The 18,003-nt window shown below is 39.7% G+C and overlaps 1 protein-coding gene across 1 annotated transcript in view; it reads right to left on the bottom strand.

Moving 5' to 3' along the window:
* The window catches only part of CEP295 (centrosomal protein 295), a 77,523-nt gene that overhangs the window by 42,964 nt on the left and 16,556 nt on the right, over positions 1–18,003 (bottom strand). The window contains exons 7-12 of the mRNA XM_025356396.1: positions 15,426–15,566; positions 11,507–11,690; positions 11,120–11,287; positions 7,227–7,448; positions 3,174–3,266; positions 2,895–2,998 (exon numbers count right to left, since the gene is read on the bottom strand). Of these exons, the coding sequence (XP_025212181.1) occupies positions 2,895–2,998; positions 3,174–3,266; positions 7,227–7,448; positions 11,120–11,287; positions 11,507–11,690; positions 15,426–15,566 (912 nt within the window). The remainder of the gene's footprint in view (positions 1–2,894; positions 2,999–3,173; positions 3,267–7,226; positions 7,449–11,119; positions 11,288–11,506; positions 11,691–15,425; positions 15,567–18,003) is intronic.

Genomic DNA, 18,003 nt, shown 5'->3' with positions numbered 1-18,003 from the left:
TAAATAAATAAACTATTTCTACTTTCTGAGAGCACAGGGAAACCGTGATCACCACTGAAGAACTACCCTGAAGTAGCAAATGATGTACAGCCAAATTCTATGTTCACACATTTAATAGTATAAATAATGAGTAAAGAAATTAAATATCAATGCCTCCTAAAATACTTTGATTTCTTAGCCATACTCATTAAGAGGTATAGTTATCTAGAAGCAATGAAAAACATTCTGTGTCTTTTTTGTCAGGCATGGAACAGAAGAAAATGGCAGAAAGATAACACATAAACTCTAATATTATACAAGCACACTCACACTCTAAGTAAGAACGTGTTTGAGTTCATGAGGACAAAACTAGCCTGCCAAATCCAGCACCTTAGTCTCCTCCTATCTGCAATTTAGCTTTTGTGGTTTAATTACTCAGGGTCAATAGCAGCCAGAAAATCTTAAACAGAAAATTCCAGAAAAAATTCATGTTTTAAATTATGCACTATTCTAAGTAATGTGATGAAATCTTGTACTGTCCTGCTCTATACTGCTGAAAACATGAATAATCCCTTTGTACAGCATATTCATGCTGTAAACTGGACCAGGCCATTTGTTACTTAGCAGCCATCTTTGTTACAAAAACTTGCCTGTTGCAGCATCACAGTGCTTGTGTTCAAATAACCCTTATTTTACTTTGTAATGGCTCCAAAGCACAAGAGTAGTAATGCTGGCAATTTAGATATGTCAAAGAGAGGCTGCAAAGTGCTTCCTTTTAGCGAAAAGCTGAAAGTTCTCAATAAGGAAAGAAAAAGAATTATAAGCTGATTGTTAAGATCTATGGTAAGAGTAAATCTTCTATCAGTGGAATTATAAAGCAGGAAAAATAAATTCACCCATAGTATATACAGAAATCAAAAATCAATATTATCTGCAGTTTGGTACTATCAAGCATCCACGAGGGGTCTTGGAACATATACCCTGTAGATAAGCAGGGACCACTGTACAGTCCCTGACAGACAGATAAATATTTACTGAATAAGTAAAAAAAGGCATGCACGTTGTTTTATTACATAAAGAACTAGAGATAATGAACAATGATCTTGTTTTCAAAATAAAAAATGTTTTGACCTGATTCTTTACCTATTCCTAGTTAGGCAACAGTGGCTTAAACTGAGTTCCTAGACAGCTCCTCTTCCTTACTCATAAGAACCCCTGAATTTAGATTGTTTACAGTTCTGTAGTACATCTATGACTGTGTTATCCATACAGTGGTTACTAGCTATATGTGACTACTTAAATTTAATTAAAATTAAATAAAACTTAAAATTCAGTTCCTCAGTTACACTAACAACATTTTGAGTACTCAACAGCCCATGGGGCTAACAGGTACATACTGGACATAGATATAGAACATTTCCATCATCACAGAAAGTGCTACTGTATAATACTGTTCTAGACTATTGACGAAAAAATTTTCTTTTTTTTTTTGAGATAATTTTGTCACCCAGGCTGAATGCAGTGGCACAATCTTGGCTGACTGCAACCTCCGCCTCTTGTGTTCAAGCGATTCTCCTACCTCAGCCTTCTGAGTAGCTGGAATTATAGGTGCGCACCACCACGCCCAGAGAATTTTTGTAGTTTTAGTAGAGACGGGGTTTCACCATGTTGGCCAGGCTGGTCTCAAACTCCTGACCTCGGGTGATTCACCCACCTAAGCCTCCCAAAGTACTGGGATGACAGGTATGAGCCACTGCGCCCGGCCTGAGAAAGTGTTTATCTGAGAAGAAATATTGGCTCACGGAATTATCATTCCCCAGCTCTATTTCTGAAAAAAACTAACTAGGACTATAAACTGGCTTGCTTAGTAATAATTAGCCTCCTTCAAGGTAAGTTGGGTTAAAAAATATTTTATTAAAAGTAGATGAGACCAAAATTATAAGTTAAGTAGATTTTTCTCTTTTTTTTTGAGATGGAGTCTCACTCTGTCATCCAGGCTGAAGTGCAGTGGTGTGATCTTGACTCACTGCAACCTCCATCTCCTGAGTTCAAGCAATCCTCCCACCTTAGCCTCCCGGGTAGCTGGGACTACAGATGTGTGTCACCACACCTGGCTGATTTTTGTATTCTTAGTAGAGACATGGTTTCACCATGTTGGCCAGGTTGGTCTCAAACTCCTGGGCTCAAGAGATCTGTCCACCTCAGCCTCCCAAAGTGCTGAGATTTCAGGCATGAGTCACCATGCCTGGCCTAAAGAGGTTAAAGTTTAGCTTGGGCAACACTGCAAGACCTCATCTCTACTAGGAAAAAAAAAAAAATTAGCTGGTCATGGTGGCCCATACCTGTAGTCCTAGCTACTCAGGAGGCTGAGGTTAGAGGATTGAATTGAGGAGGTCAAGACTGCAGTGAGCCATGATCATGTCACTGTACTCCAGCCTGGGCGACGGAGCAAAAAAAGGGGGTTGTATATTAAAAGTTTTTCCTCTAAAGTATTATTTTTCAAAAAACTTGTGAGATTACAAAGCCCATCTGAATGTCTAATATTATGACAAGGACTTGTTAATTCAACAATTATTTATTGTATACTTGCTATGTACAAAGCATTGTATCAGAAACTGTGTAGGATAAACTGAATTTTTTTAAAGAAGATAGTCTCTGCTTTTTAAAAGCTAATAAATTTTATAGGGAAGATCTATACAAATATATAAAATATAAAGCAGACAAAATAAGGGTTGAATGAGCAGTATGAGCAAAGACAACATGCATTTTATCAGCTAAATGTTTGTGTAAGACAATGTCAAAAACATGATATCAAAAGTAGCCAGACATCAAGACAAATTTCATTGGCCAAACAAAATTATATAATAGTACCTAGGGGAAAAAAATAAACCTTTAAAAATAACATTTCAAATTACCTGTTTCTGTCTTGCTGACATTCTAATCCTGGCTGCTTCTTCTTGAGGATGAAGTAGGACTGAACTCTGAGCTACAGTTGTGATAGGCAGAGTCTCATTTATTTCTAGGGGAATGCCCCAAACAAAAATTAGTTTCAATAATTTAGAATTTTGACACCACTATAATGCCCTTTCTTAATATATCACATGTAATTTCATTTAAAACAAACAAACAAACAAACAAAAAACACAAGATGCCAGGAGTCTAATTTAATTTGAGGATGTGATAAAAAGAAATACCTTGTTCTTTTCCAGAGTTTGTACCACACGAAAGTGGTTTATCTTCACTGGCAAGTGGTCCAGACTCAATTGTTAGTGTATCACTTTCAACAACTGTAATAGATAATACCACTGTTGTTATGAATATATCATCATTGTCAAACTTAAAGCAAAATAATAAAATTCTGGTATTAACAGATTCAATCTAGGGCCATCTGAATGTCTCATCTAGTTAAGATCCAGTCACCTTCCTGATGATCAGATACATTTCTCATTAAACCCAAGCCTAAAAACAACAGGGATGAAAGACTGAAATTGCGAAAACGTGAAGAACTGATTTAAAAGATACGCTGATAAGGTTTCAAACACAGGAGAAAAGCATAAACAGAGTGGAAATAACAAGATATCAAAGTTAAAAAAGAGAAGCTAACAAAATGTCAATGTATCTTTGATATATTTGGATACTAGGTTTTTAAAAAATAATTTGTGAAACCAGAGCAGAGAAGGAAGTTAAAGCAATTTGTTCTGATCATAATTGGGTAGCCAGATACACTGCATGGAGCTATCCGTTCGTTCACTCATTAATTCATTGGGCACCTACTTATGTGGCAGATGCTAGGGATACCACAGTGAATGAGAAAAGGCCTCAAGGAGGCTTTACAGAGTAGGTGGCAGAACCATCATATAATTATCCCAGAAAAAATTATAAAATTAGAAATTGTGGGCTGGGCGCAGTGGCTCACACCTGTAATCCCAGCACTTTGCGAGGCCGAGGTGGGTGGATCACGAGGTCAGGAGATTAAGACCATCCTGGCTAACACGGTGAAACCCCGTCTCTACTAAAAATAGAAAAAATTAGCCGGGCGTGGTGGCGGGCGCCTGTAGTCCCAGCTACTCGCCTGTAGTCCCAGCTACTCGGGAGGCTGAGGCAGGAGAATGGCGTAAACCCGGGAGGCGGAGCTTGCAGTGAGATTGCGCCACTGCACTCCAGCCTGGGCGACAGAGCAGATTCCGTCTCAAAAAAAAAAAAAAAAAAAAAAAAATTAGAAATTGTGATAAGTACTATATAAAAAGAGTGAAGGGTTATACAATAGAATATAATAAATAATAGATTTCTGGGCAAGATGAAATTTCTCTGAGGAAAGGATATTTAAGCAGACACTTGAAAGGTAAGGAAGAACCAGCCAGGTAAACAATGTGAAGATGTATAGGAGATCTTTCCAGACAGACCAAAGGGTATAAAAGGCCCCATGAGGATAAAGAAACAAACCTTGGCCCATTCAAGGAACTGAGAGATTAGTGTGCATGGTTTTAGTGAGGCAAGGGGGGGAATAGAGCAAGATGAGAATGGTGAAAGCCTGCTCATATAGGCCCTTTATCTTTTTTGTTTGTTTGTTTCTTTTGAGACAGAGTCTCATTTTGCCGCCCAGACTGGAAGACAGTGGCGTGATCTGAAGCTCCATCTCCCAGGTTCACACCATTCTCCTGCCTCATGCTCCCGAGTAGCTAGGACTACAGGCACCTGCCACCACGCCCGGCTCATTTTTTTTTTCTTGTGAGATGGAATCTGGCTCTGTCTCCCAGGCTGGAGTAGTGGCGCGATCTCGGCTCACTGCAAGCTCCGCCTCCCGGGTTCACGCCATTATCCTGCCTCAGCTTCCCGAGTAGCTGGGACTACAGGCGCCCACCACCACCACGCCTGGCTAATTTTTTGTATTTTTAGTGGAGACGGGGTTTCACCGTGTTAGCCAGGATGGTCTTGATATCCTGACCTTGTGATCCGCCTGCCTGGGCCTCCCAAAGTGCTGGGAGTACAGGCATGAGCCATCGCGCCTGGCCAGGCCCTTTTATCAAAAGAACTTGGTCATGGATTGACTATGAGAGTCCCCTTTTTTGGATTTCAACACCATATTCTCTCCTACTTCTCTGGCCACTCCTTTTACTGACTTTGCTATCTGCTCTTTCTCTAGCCATCTTCTAGATGTTGGAATCCCTCAGATGGTCTTACAAGCCCTCTTTTCACTAAATTATTTCCCCTCCAAGAGGTTTTCTACGCCTATGGCTTTAAATATCATATGTATGTCTAGATTCCAAATTTACCTCTCTTGCTTTAAATTATTCGATTAATTCAACAAATGTTAACTGAGCACCTATTTTGTACAAGGCAGCAGTCCAGACTCTGGGGACATAGCAATGTACAAAATCAAAGTTCCTATCCTTATGGATGGGTGGGGTAGGCATTAAGACAATAAGCAAAATAAGCACCAAAGTCACTTTACTGGGCCCATCAGATATTGATAAGAGCTATGGGGGGAAAGCAGGGTAAACGGGATAGGAAGTGAAAGGTGTGGAGGTTGGGGTAGAGGTGGGGAGTAGTAGAAGTGTGCCATTTTATATAGTCAGAAAAGGCCTTATTGAGAAAGGGATAGTTGAGTAAACATGTGAAGGAAGTGAGGGAGTGAGTCAAGGAAATACCAGAGAAAAAGAGAAGTCTAGTCAAAAAGACTAGCAATTGCTAAGACCACGAGTCCTATGTTTGCTGTTTGAGAAACAGCGAGCAAGCTGGCATCTACAGTGTAGAAGATGGGGAGGGAGGTATGGCAGGCAAATGAAGTCAGAGAGGTAGTGAGTATGGGAGTAGTGGTGGTGGGGGTGTATGTATGCAGGTCATATAAGGCTTTGAAACCACTATAAACTCTCTGGTTTTTACTGAGTGAAACTGACAGTTATTGGAGGGCTTCATCCAAAGAAATGACATGAGATTACTTGCTTTTAAGAGGACCACTGTGTTAAGAGATGATAATAGGGAGGTGCAAAGGCTGACAATAGCAGGCTACTACAAGAATCTACCCTAGAAAATGAACATGGCTTAAACTAGGATGTAGGTGGAAAAAAATGGTTGGACTATGGATATATTTTGAGGGTAGGGCCAACTGGATCAGCTAATGGTTTGGACATAAGATATGAAAAGAGGGAACCAGAATGATTATAAGGTTTTTGGCTTGAGCAAGGGAATTAACATATTGCCAGATACTGAAATGTGGAATACTGTAGGAAAAGCAGGTGTGTGGTGGGAGAGGATATCAACAGGTCACTTCTGAACAAATTTAAGATATTACTAGATATACGAGAGAAGGAAACAGTTAAATAAGTAGGCGAGTTCAAACAGGAAGCCAAAAATAGAAATGCACACTTGGGAGACATCAGCATATAGATGATAATGTAAAGTGTGACATTTGAGATCAACTAGGGAGTTTTGATATAAAGAGAAGGGACTTGAGGAATGAGCTCTAGACTAAGCATATCCACATGGAGATGTGGATAAACAGCAAAGAAAATGCAACAGAAAATAGTAAAGTAGGAAAACCAAGGGAAGGTACTGTCAAGGGGCCAAGGGAAGAAAATACTTCATGGCTTCCTGTGGGACGCAGGATAAAATCCAAAACCCAAATATAGACCACAAGTCACTTTTCTCAAAAGCACAGAAGCAAAACATTTCTATACAAATCCAATCGCATTTTAAAAATAATCGCAATCAAGGAGATACTTGAATTATATGTGAACAGATACTTTATAACTTCTGGAAGTACAGTTAATAGCCTGTTTTTCCTATCAGAAAATTATTTAAAATTAGCAAATAAGAAACTAAGTATCTGGTGGGAATACAACATGCTCAAAAGCCATTAACATGTTCATATATCCTTTGATCAGGAGTTATTCTTTAAAGAGTCCTTCCTAAGGAAGGAAATAAAGATGTGGGCAAAGACTTCACTAAAAGGATGCCCGCTGTAGCACAAAAATGCCAAGAAAAATCAGAAAACGGCCTGAACATCTCAATAAGGAACTGGTTAATTTTGATTCATTGATCAGATTGGAATGAATATACGTAAATAACAATACTAGATTAAAAGTGGTCTGAAAGAAGATTAAGGGTTTTATAATGTTTCTTTGCTGCTTTTAATTAGCAGGATTATGTTTTGTTCCTTTTAACTGCTATTTGATTTTTCAGAAATGAACCTACTTTTGAACAACTTAAAAGGGTTTATATAAAATGAGACTCTTAGAGAGAAATACCTTGTTCCTGCCCAGAGGATAATGTTCTCTCTTCACTGGCAATTGTTCCTGACTCAACCGTTGGTGCTTTACTCTCAATTTCACTAACAGTCGTAATCATTTCACTTTCATCCTCAGACATGGATTTAATTGTCCAGAGAGATTTTTGGCTTCGGATCTTATTTAATAATTTTTTAAAAAGAACTTTTGAAGGAATCTGTTGGGTCTTCATTACCAAGGGAACTAAAAGAAAGAAAAAAGGGAAAAAACTTATTTAGCATCTATTGTATTACCAGACAAATTGTTCCATCTTATATTTGGTCACTGCTATAACCACTAGTTAAAAGCACAATTTTATTTTCCTCAATATTTACAATTTAACAGTGTACATGACAATGCTATTTGACGCCAATCATTATAACCAGAAATAATTTTTCAAATGAAAATAGTAAAAGTGCCAAAATTCAGGTATTTTCCAGAAACACGTATGCAACACAAATTTCAACCCTAAAAAACTTAACAGGAAGATGTTTATTTTGCTCGTTAAATAACTGAATGTGTAACTTCTAATTAATTTGCGGGTAAGATTAATATTGAAAATATATGCTGTGAGGTTCTATAGTCTACACTAGAGAACAGTCCCAAATATGGTTCTGTACTTCTTAGTGAGCTACAGAGGAAAACATCATAGCTATGAAAGCAAATCAACTGCTCCCAAATTATTCTTGGCACTATCTGGGAAAAATGTCTCCCACCCATCTTCATACAGAGATGCCTTCAGTTAAAAACAAAAACAAAAACACAACACAAGTATTTCTTCAAACATTTTCCCATGCGGGCTGATAGTTTAATGCCAAAACTCAGTATAATACGAACAGTTCTCTAAGAGGACAAAACTGTGATGCAAGTATATATTTCTCTGGCTTAGTCAAGGAATAAAATTTAAGAATATCTTGAAGAGGTTGAAAATGGGCAGATTGTAGTTTTGTCTAACTTACATTAAAAAAAAAATCCAGGCCGGACGCGGTGGCTCACGCCTGTAATCCCAGCACTTTGGGAGGCTGAGACGGGTGGATCACGAGGTCAGGAGATGGAGACTATCCTGGCTAACCCGGTGAAACCCCGTCTCTACTAAAAATACAAAAAAATTAGCCGGGCGTAGTGGCGGGCGCCTGTAGTCCCAGCTACTCGGGAGGCTGAGGCAGCAGAATGGCCTGAACCCGGGAGGCGGAGCTTGCAGTGAGCCGAGATCGTGCCACCGCACTCCAGCCTGGGCGACTGAGCAAGACTCCGTCTCAAAAAAAAAATAAATAAATAAAGAAAAAAAAAATCCAATTGAGTTATAATTTACAAAGAACAAATGTATAGCTTAATGAATTTTACATGTCGATGTAACACCTTTCAGATTATGTGGAACATTACCAGGACTAAGGTTCCTTCATGTCCCTTCCCAGTCAATACCCCCCTAAAAACAGCCACGACTTTAACCTCAAGAACACAGATTAGTTTCGCCTTTTTTTTTAAAACCTTCATATAAACATGGAATCATATATTTAGGTGTTATTTTCTGCCTGGCTTCTTTCATTTACCATTACTCCACATCCCACTCGTTTTAAGAAGTAAATTCATTGCTCATATTTAAAAGTAAGGATTTTTAAAAACAATGAGATTCCTAACTTCAAACAAACAACTTGGCAACACCAAGTCAATAAGACCAAATAAGATCAGCAGGAGCTAAAGTGTAACTGTCCCTTTAGATTAGGCAAGACTTCCATTGTGACAAACTAGATATTGAATGATACTCCCAATGGAAATAACTGAAAAAGTTGTATAAAAGAGTAAAAACATCTTCTTTTTTAGATGGAGTTTCACTCTTGTTGCCCAGGCTGGAATGCAGTGGTGCGATCTCGGCTCACTGCAGCCTCTGTCTCCCAGGTTCAAGCGATTCTCCTGCCTCAGCCTCCTGTGTAGCTGGGATTACAGGTGAGTGCCACTACACCCAGCTAACTTTTGTATTTTTGGTAGAGACAGGGTTTCACCATGTTGGCCATGTGGTCTTGAACACCTGAACTCAAATGATCCTCCCACCTCGGCCTCCCAAAGTGCTGGGATTACAGGTGTGAGTCACTGCGCATGGCCGTAAGAATATCTTTTTAAAGACACTGCTGGCTGGGTGCGGTGGCTCACATCTGTAATCCCAGCACTTTGGGAGGCAGAGGCGGGCAGATCATGAGGTCAGGAGTTCGACACCAGCCTGGGCCAACATAATGAAACCCCGTCTCTGCTAAAAATACAAAAATTAGCCAGGCATGGTGATGTGTGGCTGTAGTCCCAGCTACTCGGGAGGCTGAGACAGGAGAATCGCTTGAACCCGGGAGGCGGAGGTTGTAGCGAGCCAAGATCGTGCCATTGCACTCCAGCCTGGGGCAACAGAGCAAGACTGTCTCAAAACAAACAAACAAAAGACACTGCTGACCTAGCATGAAAAGAAAAGGTTCTGTAGCGGACAGAAATGAAATTTAAGTGGAAAGCTTGGAGGGAAGGCAAGTCAGTCCTGAAAACCATCTTCTGCCAAACTTACGCCAAAGTCAAAACACAGTAACCTTAAGCTGCTGCTGCTTTTTTTTCCCCCCAGTTGCTGGTAGTAACCTTAGGCTTCTGTTTGGACAACAATGTAGGCATAGGAGACATGAATAAGGCCTAGAGCCCTTACTTGAGGAGTCTAATGGGAGGCCTACATTAAGTTGGAATCCCAAAAGGCTATGTTCAGGGTATAGGGCGAAGACGATAAGAAACCCTGAGTGGTTTTAAACAAAGGCAATACCACTAGATATGGGGCAAAAATAGCTTAAATCCGTGAAGAGGACTTGGTCTTTAAGGAGACATGCAGGTAAAAGGAAAGTGTTAAAGGTAACTCCCAGTGGTCTGGCTTGGGTAACTACAGACTGTGATACCATTCACTAAGATAGAAAAGATAGGTAGAGACTGTTTCAGTAGGTAAGAGAAGATCATAAATTTATTGCTCGACATGGAGTTTTAACTATGGGACGGTCAAGTAAAAAAGTTCAGAATGTTGGAGATAGAGATGTTTGAGAGATCAAAATTTGTGCTATCCATCATTACACACAAAGTACCTAGAAATAACTGAATACCAGTAGGATCTCTGATGATCTGACAAGTCTGTGTTGACCTTTGTTGTGCTGAATCTCTACTCACTCAAATGGGGATGGCACCAGATTCAAGAGGCCAAATAAGACATCCAGAGCTAGTCAATGAGATACGGGGTTTCACTGAGGGCATACATACAAGGGGGAGTCCAGTGGCAGCAGGCTGGACAGAAGAACTGCAACTGCTTGCAAAAAGCATGCCGTTTAAATAGCACTGTCACTTAGTACCCTTTTCCTAATGACCTCCACCTGACGACTTTCATTCAACCCAAAACTTGATACCTTGATCCTCTGTGTGGCTCATGTTCCATAGGATGGGACAGGGGCTCAGGTATTCCTCATAGACAAGAAAGAATCTCCAGGTTGGCTATTCCCAGATTCCCTAGCTTAGAACACACATTCAGGTGTGTATGCCACACAGGGTCATTCTCAGGATATGCTGAAGTTATTGCTATCAGGTATGTTTACCATACAATCTTTCAAATGAATTCAGAATTGAGCACCTAACTCAAATAACCTGAAAATCTTCAGATCATCTGTACGTCTGAATAAACTTTCCTCCTACACATATGAAAAAGGATCATCAGTGATGGATATATAAAAACATTGTTTCCTTTAGCTACCGATCCCATCAGTATTACTCATTGCTTGCACTTAAATCAGACCAGATTTTCCTAACTGCTGGCTAATGGTTAGCACTTCTTTTCCTGTGAAATATTGTAATATTTAGCTCAGAAGGGTTTTTACCATCTGTTTCACTAGAACATATTATTTCAGCTTCTGTCACTGGAAGGTCTTCAGCTGCACCCAAATTTTCTTGTTCCATTGAAAGGTTCAGCTCTTCATCTTGAATCTGATCAGTCACAGTGGGCAAGGGCTCTGGTTCAAGGTGCAGAATCAGATTCCCTTTCACCTCTTAAAAAAGAAAAATAGAGACATGTTTCCATTCCAAAATGATTAAAATAACTGGATCACAAAAATGCAAAGGTCACAGTAATGTCTCAATCTAAACTATGGGGGGCCTCCTTCAAATTGAGAACTCATTTCAAGATAAAAACTGCTTTATCATTACAAACATATTTTCCCACCAAAACGTTAAAACCACTACTGAAAGCCCTACTGAAAATATCTTACTCCTGTCTGCATTGTACATATCTTCAAAGGCAAATTCCAATTCTCTCTGCCAGTCTTCTTTCATTTCACTGCGTTTGTATGGAAGTTCAACTAGTTGTGGTGGCATTTGTGCTACAGTCTGTCTCCTACGTGCCAGGTCCTCTTGCTGTAGCTGTTTGAGTTCTTTCATTAGTTTCTCCTGATTCTTCAAGAATAAAGAGAATTAACAAAAACTGAGTCACAAACTTTGTATGGTAATATTAACAGTGTTGCAGGTAGGGGAAATGAGGATCAGGGTCTAAGCTTCTCTCCTCTCCTCTATTATTTGTTCAGCCAAAAGACAGACATTTACTCATTCAACAATTATTTGTTGAATACCAGATACCACATTAAGTGCTAGGGACACAATCTCAACCCTACCCTAGTTCCCTAGTAGTAAGACCAACAAACAAGTAGTATTATGTTATAAGTACTCTGAAAAAGTGGTACTGGTTAGGCCATTAGCTGCAAAAAGTGTCTGCCAGCTACAGTTTTCCATTCTGAGGAAAGTCATGAAGTTAATTTCTATATAAGTTACCATGGCTCTCGTGATGTATTTTGTTCCAGTTCTCCATATACCTATCTGAGGTAAGCACCAAGACCCAGAGTTGACTGTGGCTTAACATAGAATATTTCTTGTTACCTCACATTCTTATGAATTTCTATTATTAAAGGAGATCTGAATATATTTCTTTAAGCTTAAAGAGTATGGCTAATATGAAAGTTTAATCAGTGTTTTAGTGAGGTTATCTAATGGAATTTTGGTGGTAGAAGGAAGGAGAACAAGGCAAGAATTCTCATTCCTTGCGATAAGGATTTAGCCAGACAAAAGTGGGTGAAAGACAATGAGTCCATGTAAGAAAAAACTGTAGCAAAACAGTATGGAGACGAAGGCATGGGATATTCAGAAAACAGTGCACTGTTCACTATAGCTAGGGTACGTAAGGCAAGGATGATTAGGGAAAGAAGATAAAACTGGAGAAGCAGGTAGAAGTCAAATATTAGTTAATATAGACACTAGAAGGAAATAAGGTCCCAGGCCACAATACAGTATGCAGCAAAAAGGTTCAGATAGGAAAAACGAAATCCTCTATTAGCAGTGAGATTGCATGGTTTTTAAACAACCTTCTTATATAAGGAACATTAAGTCTACTATAACATAGAGAAATCCTGCATTCAAAAAGTGGTAATGGGCCGGGCACAGTGCCTCATGCCTGTAATCCCAGCACTCTGGGAGGCCGAGGCAGGCAGATACCTGAGGTCAGGAGTTTGATAACAGCCTGGCCAATATGGCGAAATCCCGTCTCTACTAAAAATACTAAAATTAGCCAGGCGTGATGGCACGTGCCTGAAATACCAGCTACTTGGGAGACTGGGGCGGGAGAATCGCTTGAACCTGTGAGGCAGAGGTTGCAGTGGGCCGAGATTGTGCCACTGAACTCCACTCTGGGCAACAGAGTGAGACTCTTTATTAAAAAATAAATAAAAATAAATTAAAAAGTGATAACATATATACATTACTTATTCTTTTCTAAAGTTTTAACTATTTTGTCTTTTGAGGATGAATTTTTTTTGCCATGCCCTGAAAAAGAATAAAATTATAAATGAACTTATTTCATTTGTACTAAGATTCTAATTATCTAAAGTTATTTCAGTAAGTATACTATTTTAGCTCACTGCAAGCTAGCATATTTTTTTTTTGGATTATTTATAACAATGACCCCTACCACTAACATTTACTGAGCTTATGAAATTCCAGGTACATTTCTAAAGGCTTTACTAAACTCATTTAATCCTCACAAAACAGATGATCAGGAGAGGTGTGGCAGGGGAGGTTAAAAAACAAAAAACAAAAAAAATCCAGCCAGGCTTGGTGGTCCACACCTGTAATCCCAGCACTTTGGGAGACCAAGGCAGGCATATCATTTGAGGTCAGGAGTTCCAGCCTGACCAACATGGTGAAACCTTATCTCTACTAAAAATACAAAAAAATTGGGCCGGGCACAGTGGCTCATGCCTGTAATCCCAGCAATTTGGGAGGCTGGGGAGGCGGATCATGAGGTCAGGAGATAGAGACCATCCCTGGCTAAGATGGTGAAACTCCATCTCTACTAAAAATCCAAAAATTAGTCAAGTGTGGTGGCATGTGCCTGTAGTCCCAGCTACTCGGGAGGCCAAGGCAGGAGAATCGCTTGACCCCGGGAGGTGGAGGTTGCAGTGAGCCAAGATCATACCACCGCACTCCAGCCTGGGAGGCAGAGCAAGACTCTGTCTCAAAAAAAGAAATTAGCTGTGTGTGGTGTCGCGTGCCTGTAGTCCCAGCTACTCAGGAGGCTGAGGCGGGAGAATTGCTAGAATCTGGAAGGTGGAGGTTGCAGTGAGCCAAGATCCCACCACTGCACTCCAGCCTGGGTGACAGAGTGAGACTCCATCTAAAAAAAAACACATGAAACAGAACTCAGAGAATTTAACTAATCTGCCTGAGATCAAACAGCTGACTGGTGAAGGAGAGAGATAAATCCTGGCAGAATGACTGTGGAGCCCACTTGCTTAACTACTAAACACTACTGCTTTTATGGAAGACTCTGTTCAATTTATGACTGCTTTTTGTGTCTGTTTTACTATAGGTTTAAACCTTAGATGGGGAGAATTACTGATAATAATTCAGACATTCAGTTATTTTGATCATAATTCACTCCTAGTTTATAAAAGCTAAAAATTTAAGGGAGAAGCTCATGATTTAGTTCAAACTATAAAAATAAACTTTCATAAGAAAATTTAATTTCCAAAGCATTTTTAAGAAGTACTTAAAAACTTATTCCTAAGATGGGTATTTAAAACATCCAAATGCATTAGTCAAATTCAGAAAATAAAATCAGACTTCTAATAAGATGAATCATTTTTATGCAATCCTCCCACCTCAGCCTTCTTGGGAAATGAGGTGCCAGGCTACAATACAGTCCCAAATTGGGACTGACTGTATTGACTCTGTAGTCCCAGGTCACCATGCCTGGCTAATTTGTGGATTTTTGGTAAAGACAGGGTTTCACCTTGTTGCCCAGCCTGGTCTTGAACTCCTAGGCTCAAGCGCTTTCGCCTCCCAAAATGTTGGGATGACAGGCATGAGCTACCTTGACTGGACTTGACAGTCACTTCTTAAATTTTTTTTGAGACAGGGTCTCACTCTGTGGCCCAGGCTGGCGTCCAGTGGTGTGGTGTGATCTCAGCTCAAAGCAATCTCCTTGTCCCGGGCTCAGGTGATCCTCCCCCCACCTTGGCCTCCCGAGTAGCTGGGACCACAGCCGCACACCACCACGCCTGGCTTATTTTTCTGTTTTAAGTAGAGACGGGGTTTCTCCATGTTGCCCAAGCTGGTCTTAAACTTCTGGGCCTATACGATCCGCCTGGCTTGACATCCCATAGTGCTGAGATTACAGGCATGAGCTACCATGCGTGGCCTATGGTCACTTTTTAAAAGCTGCGGTAGCAAGGATCATGACTTTATTTTTGAAACAACATTCTACAAAACCAAAAAGTGCTTTGCTCAATGCATATTTAATGAACTGAATCCTCAAATTTATAGAGCACATATGCTACTTAAATAATTAAATTAGGAAAGTGATTTTTTTCCCAGGTTGTTTTTGGACATATTGAAATATTAAACTTTTAATAAATTCATTAGTAAAATTTTTAGAACAGCAATACACTGGGAGAATAGCTTAACCCAATCAGAACTTGAAATGGGAGGGCAAAGAAAGTTGGGAAACTTGAAATTATATGAATCAGAGACTATATTGAACACCCACCCTTCCCACCTTTCTTTGAGCTCATTCACTAATCAGTCCTGCAATGCTATTAGTAAGTCCATCAGTAATGGTCACGGGTAGAATTTAAGTCTTACTTGAGCCAAATGGATCTTCTTCATTGCTTGGAATCCCCGTACATGTGCCTTTTCAAACCGTTCCATTCTCTCTTGTGCTGCCTGTTTTTGTAGCTCTTCCAATCGTTTAGCTTCCTCTTCAGCAGCCAAATGAGCATCTGGCTAGCAGTCATTAAAAAATTTTAGGCAAAAGTTTTAAAGTGTGAGACAAGCAATAACTAAAAAACAAAACAACCTTAAAATCATGTTTTCTACATATATAAAATTAAATATAAGAAGAGTTATATTTTAAAATGCCCACAATTATCAACGGCATGTATCTATGAAAGTGATCAAATTGTTAGTATAAAGTTTTATGAGTTACTCATTTTAAATCAGATTAGGTTATACTCCTCCAAACATATTTCTCCATCACTTTGTAAGAAAAGAAATCTCTTGCTGGCCGTGGCGGCTCATGCCTGTGATTCCAGCACTTTGGGAGGCTGAGGTGGGCGGATCACCTGAGGTCAGACTGTCCAACACCGTGAAACTCTGTCTCTACTAAAAACAGAAAAATTAGCCAGGCATGGTGGTTGGGCACCTATAATCCCAGCTACTCAGGAGGCTGAGGCAGGAGAATTGCTTGAGCTGGGGAGGTAGAGGTTGCAGTAAGCTAAGATTGTACCACTGCACTCCAGCCTGGGCGACAGGACAAGACTCCGTCTCAAACATAAAAAAAAAGGAAACCTCAGGCTGGGCTTGGTGGCTCAAGCCTGTAATCCCAGCACTTTGGGAGGCCGAGACAGGTGGATCACGAGGTCAGGAGATTGAGACCATCCTGGCTAACACGGTGAAACCCCGTCTCTACTAAAAACTACAAAAAACTAGCCGGGCGAGGTGGCCGGCGCCTGTAGTCCCAGCTACTCAGGAGGCTGAGGTGGGAGAATGGCATGAACCCGGGAGGCGGAGCTTGCAGTGAGCTGAGATCCGGACACTGAACTCCAGCCTGGGCGACAGAGCGAGACTCCGTCTCAAAAAATAAAAAAAATAAAAATAAAAAATAAAAAAAAAGGAAACCTCATTAAAATGACAGTATTGAAAGGTAAATACCCATAAATCTCATTAACATAAATAATACAAAAAAGAGAAAGGGGCACAGAGTCTGGATTTACTTTTTTTTTTTTTTAAAGAGATGAGGTCTTGCTATGTTCACCAGGCTGGTCTCAAGCAATCCTCCCATCTCGGCCTCCAAAAGTGCTGAGATTACAGGAGTAAGCTACCACATCCAGCCTGGATTTACTTTTATTATCTGAATATTCACTTTCAAGTATAGGTAAATATTCTAAACGTAACCAGCAGTAAAAGTCTTTTTCTGTCTTTTGTATGTTGAAATTCTGCCAGCCAGTTGCAACAATTAATGACGACCAAGAAAGCTGTTAACTTCAAGTGTAAGATTATTAAAAATTCTCAAATGGTGAGGTAAAGAGGTAAATAAATAGGTAAAGAGATTGACGGTTAATAAATTAACAAGGAGTACACTGGCCAAACAAATTTATCAAAAATATATCCTCTTTGAGCCACTAAATATTCATGCAAAACTAAATAACATCAGGCAAGACCAAAAAAGTTAGATTAAATCAAAATTATAATCTCTAGAAGTATTTAGTATATCAATATGTATATTAAATAAAATAACCTCTGAGAACAATATTTCAATCCATTTCAGCCATGAGGTTTTCAAGAAAAAAGTTGTTTATGAATTCTTCACATCTCTTGAAGATAAATTAAAAGCAGTATGTCAATTTTGGTAAACCAAAATTTTAAAGAAAGGAAAAATTTCAAAATAGCATACAACATGAATGATAAATATCAGCCCAGATATAAAAAGTCATATAAAGGATATGAATAAAGGGTCAGAGAAAAAGTTAGGGACCACAAACAAATTTTGTTCTTATTGATCATACTTCAAAACAAGATTTGTAATACAGCTTTAGGAAGACAATCCCCTATAGATTTGTGTCAATGTAATTAAAAACATAACCATAAATCTGGTTGAAATAATGTTAGATTCTATTTTCAGTATTTGAAGATCAAAGATATATGAATGATAAATGCTATTGATAAATACATTTCTGCATTTTGCACATCAGATATTTGGACAGAAATCTTTTTAGATACAATAGAGCATGGAACATCGATGATGAATTTAACTGATTCAGCTGCACTTTTCTGCAGACATTTCTGGGTCTCACCACAAACAATATAGTGAATCTGATTCAAGAAATATTTTCAGAATGCAAAATTCATTTGAAAAAAGTGGGCCGGGCGCGGTGGCTCAAGCCTGTAATCCCAGCACTTTGGGAGGCCGAGACAGGTGGATCACAAGGTCAGGAGATCGAGACTATCCTGGCTAACATGGTGAAACCCCGTCTCTACTAAAAATACAAAAAACTAGCCGGGCGCGGTAGCGGGCGCCTGTAGTCCCAGCTACTTGGGAGGCTGAGGCGGGAGAATGGCGTGAACCCGGGGGGCGGAGCTTGCAGTGAGCCGAGATCGCGCCACTGCACTCCAGCCTGGGAGCACAGCGAGACTCCGTCTCAAAAAAAAAAAAAAAAAAAAA

This window comes from Theropithecus gelada, chromosome 14, assembly GCF_003255815.1.
Source record: "Theropithecus gelada isolate Dixy chromosome 14, Tgel_1.0, whole genome shotgun sequence".
Lineage (NCBI taxonomy): Eukaryota > Metazoa > Chordata > Mammalia > Primates > Cercopithecidae > Theropithecus > Theropithecus gelada.
Note: the sequence above shows the minus strand (reverse complement) of the source record. Positions and strands in the feature narration are given on the sequence as shown.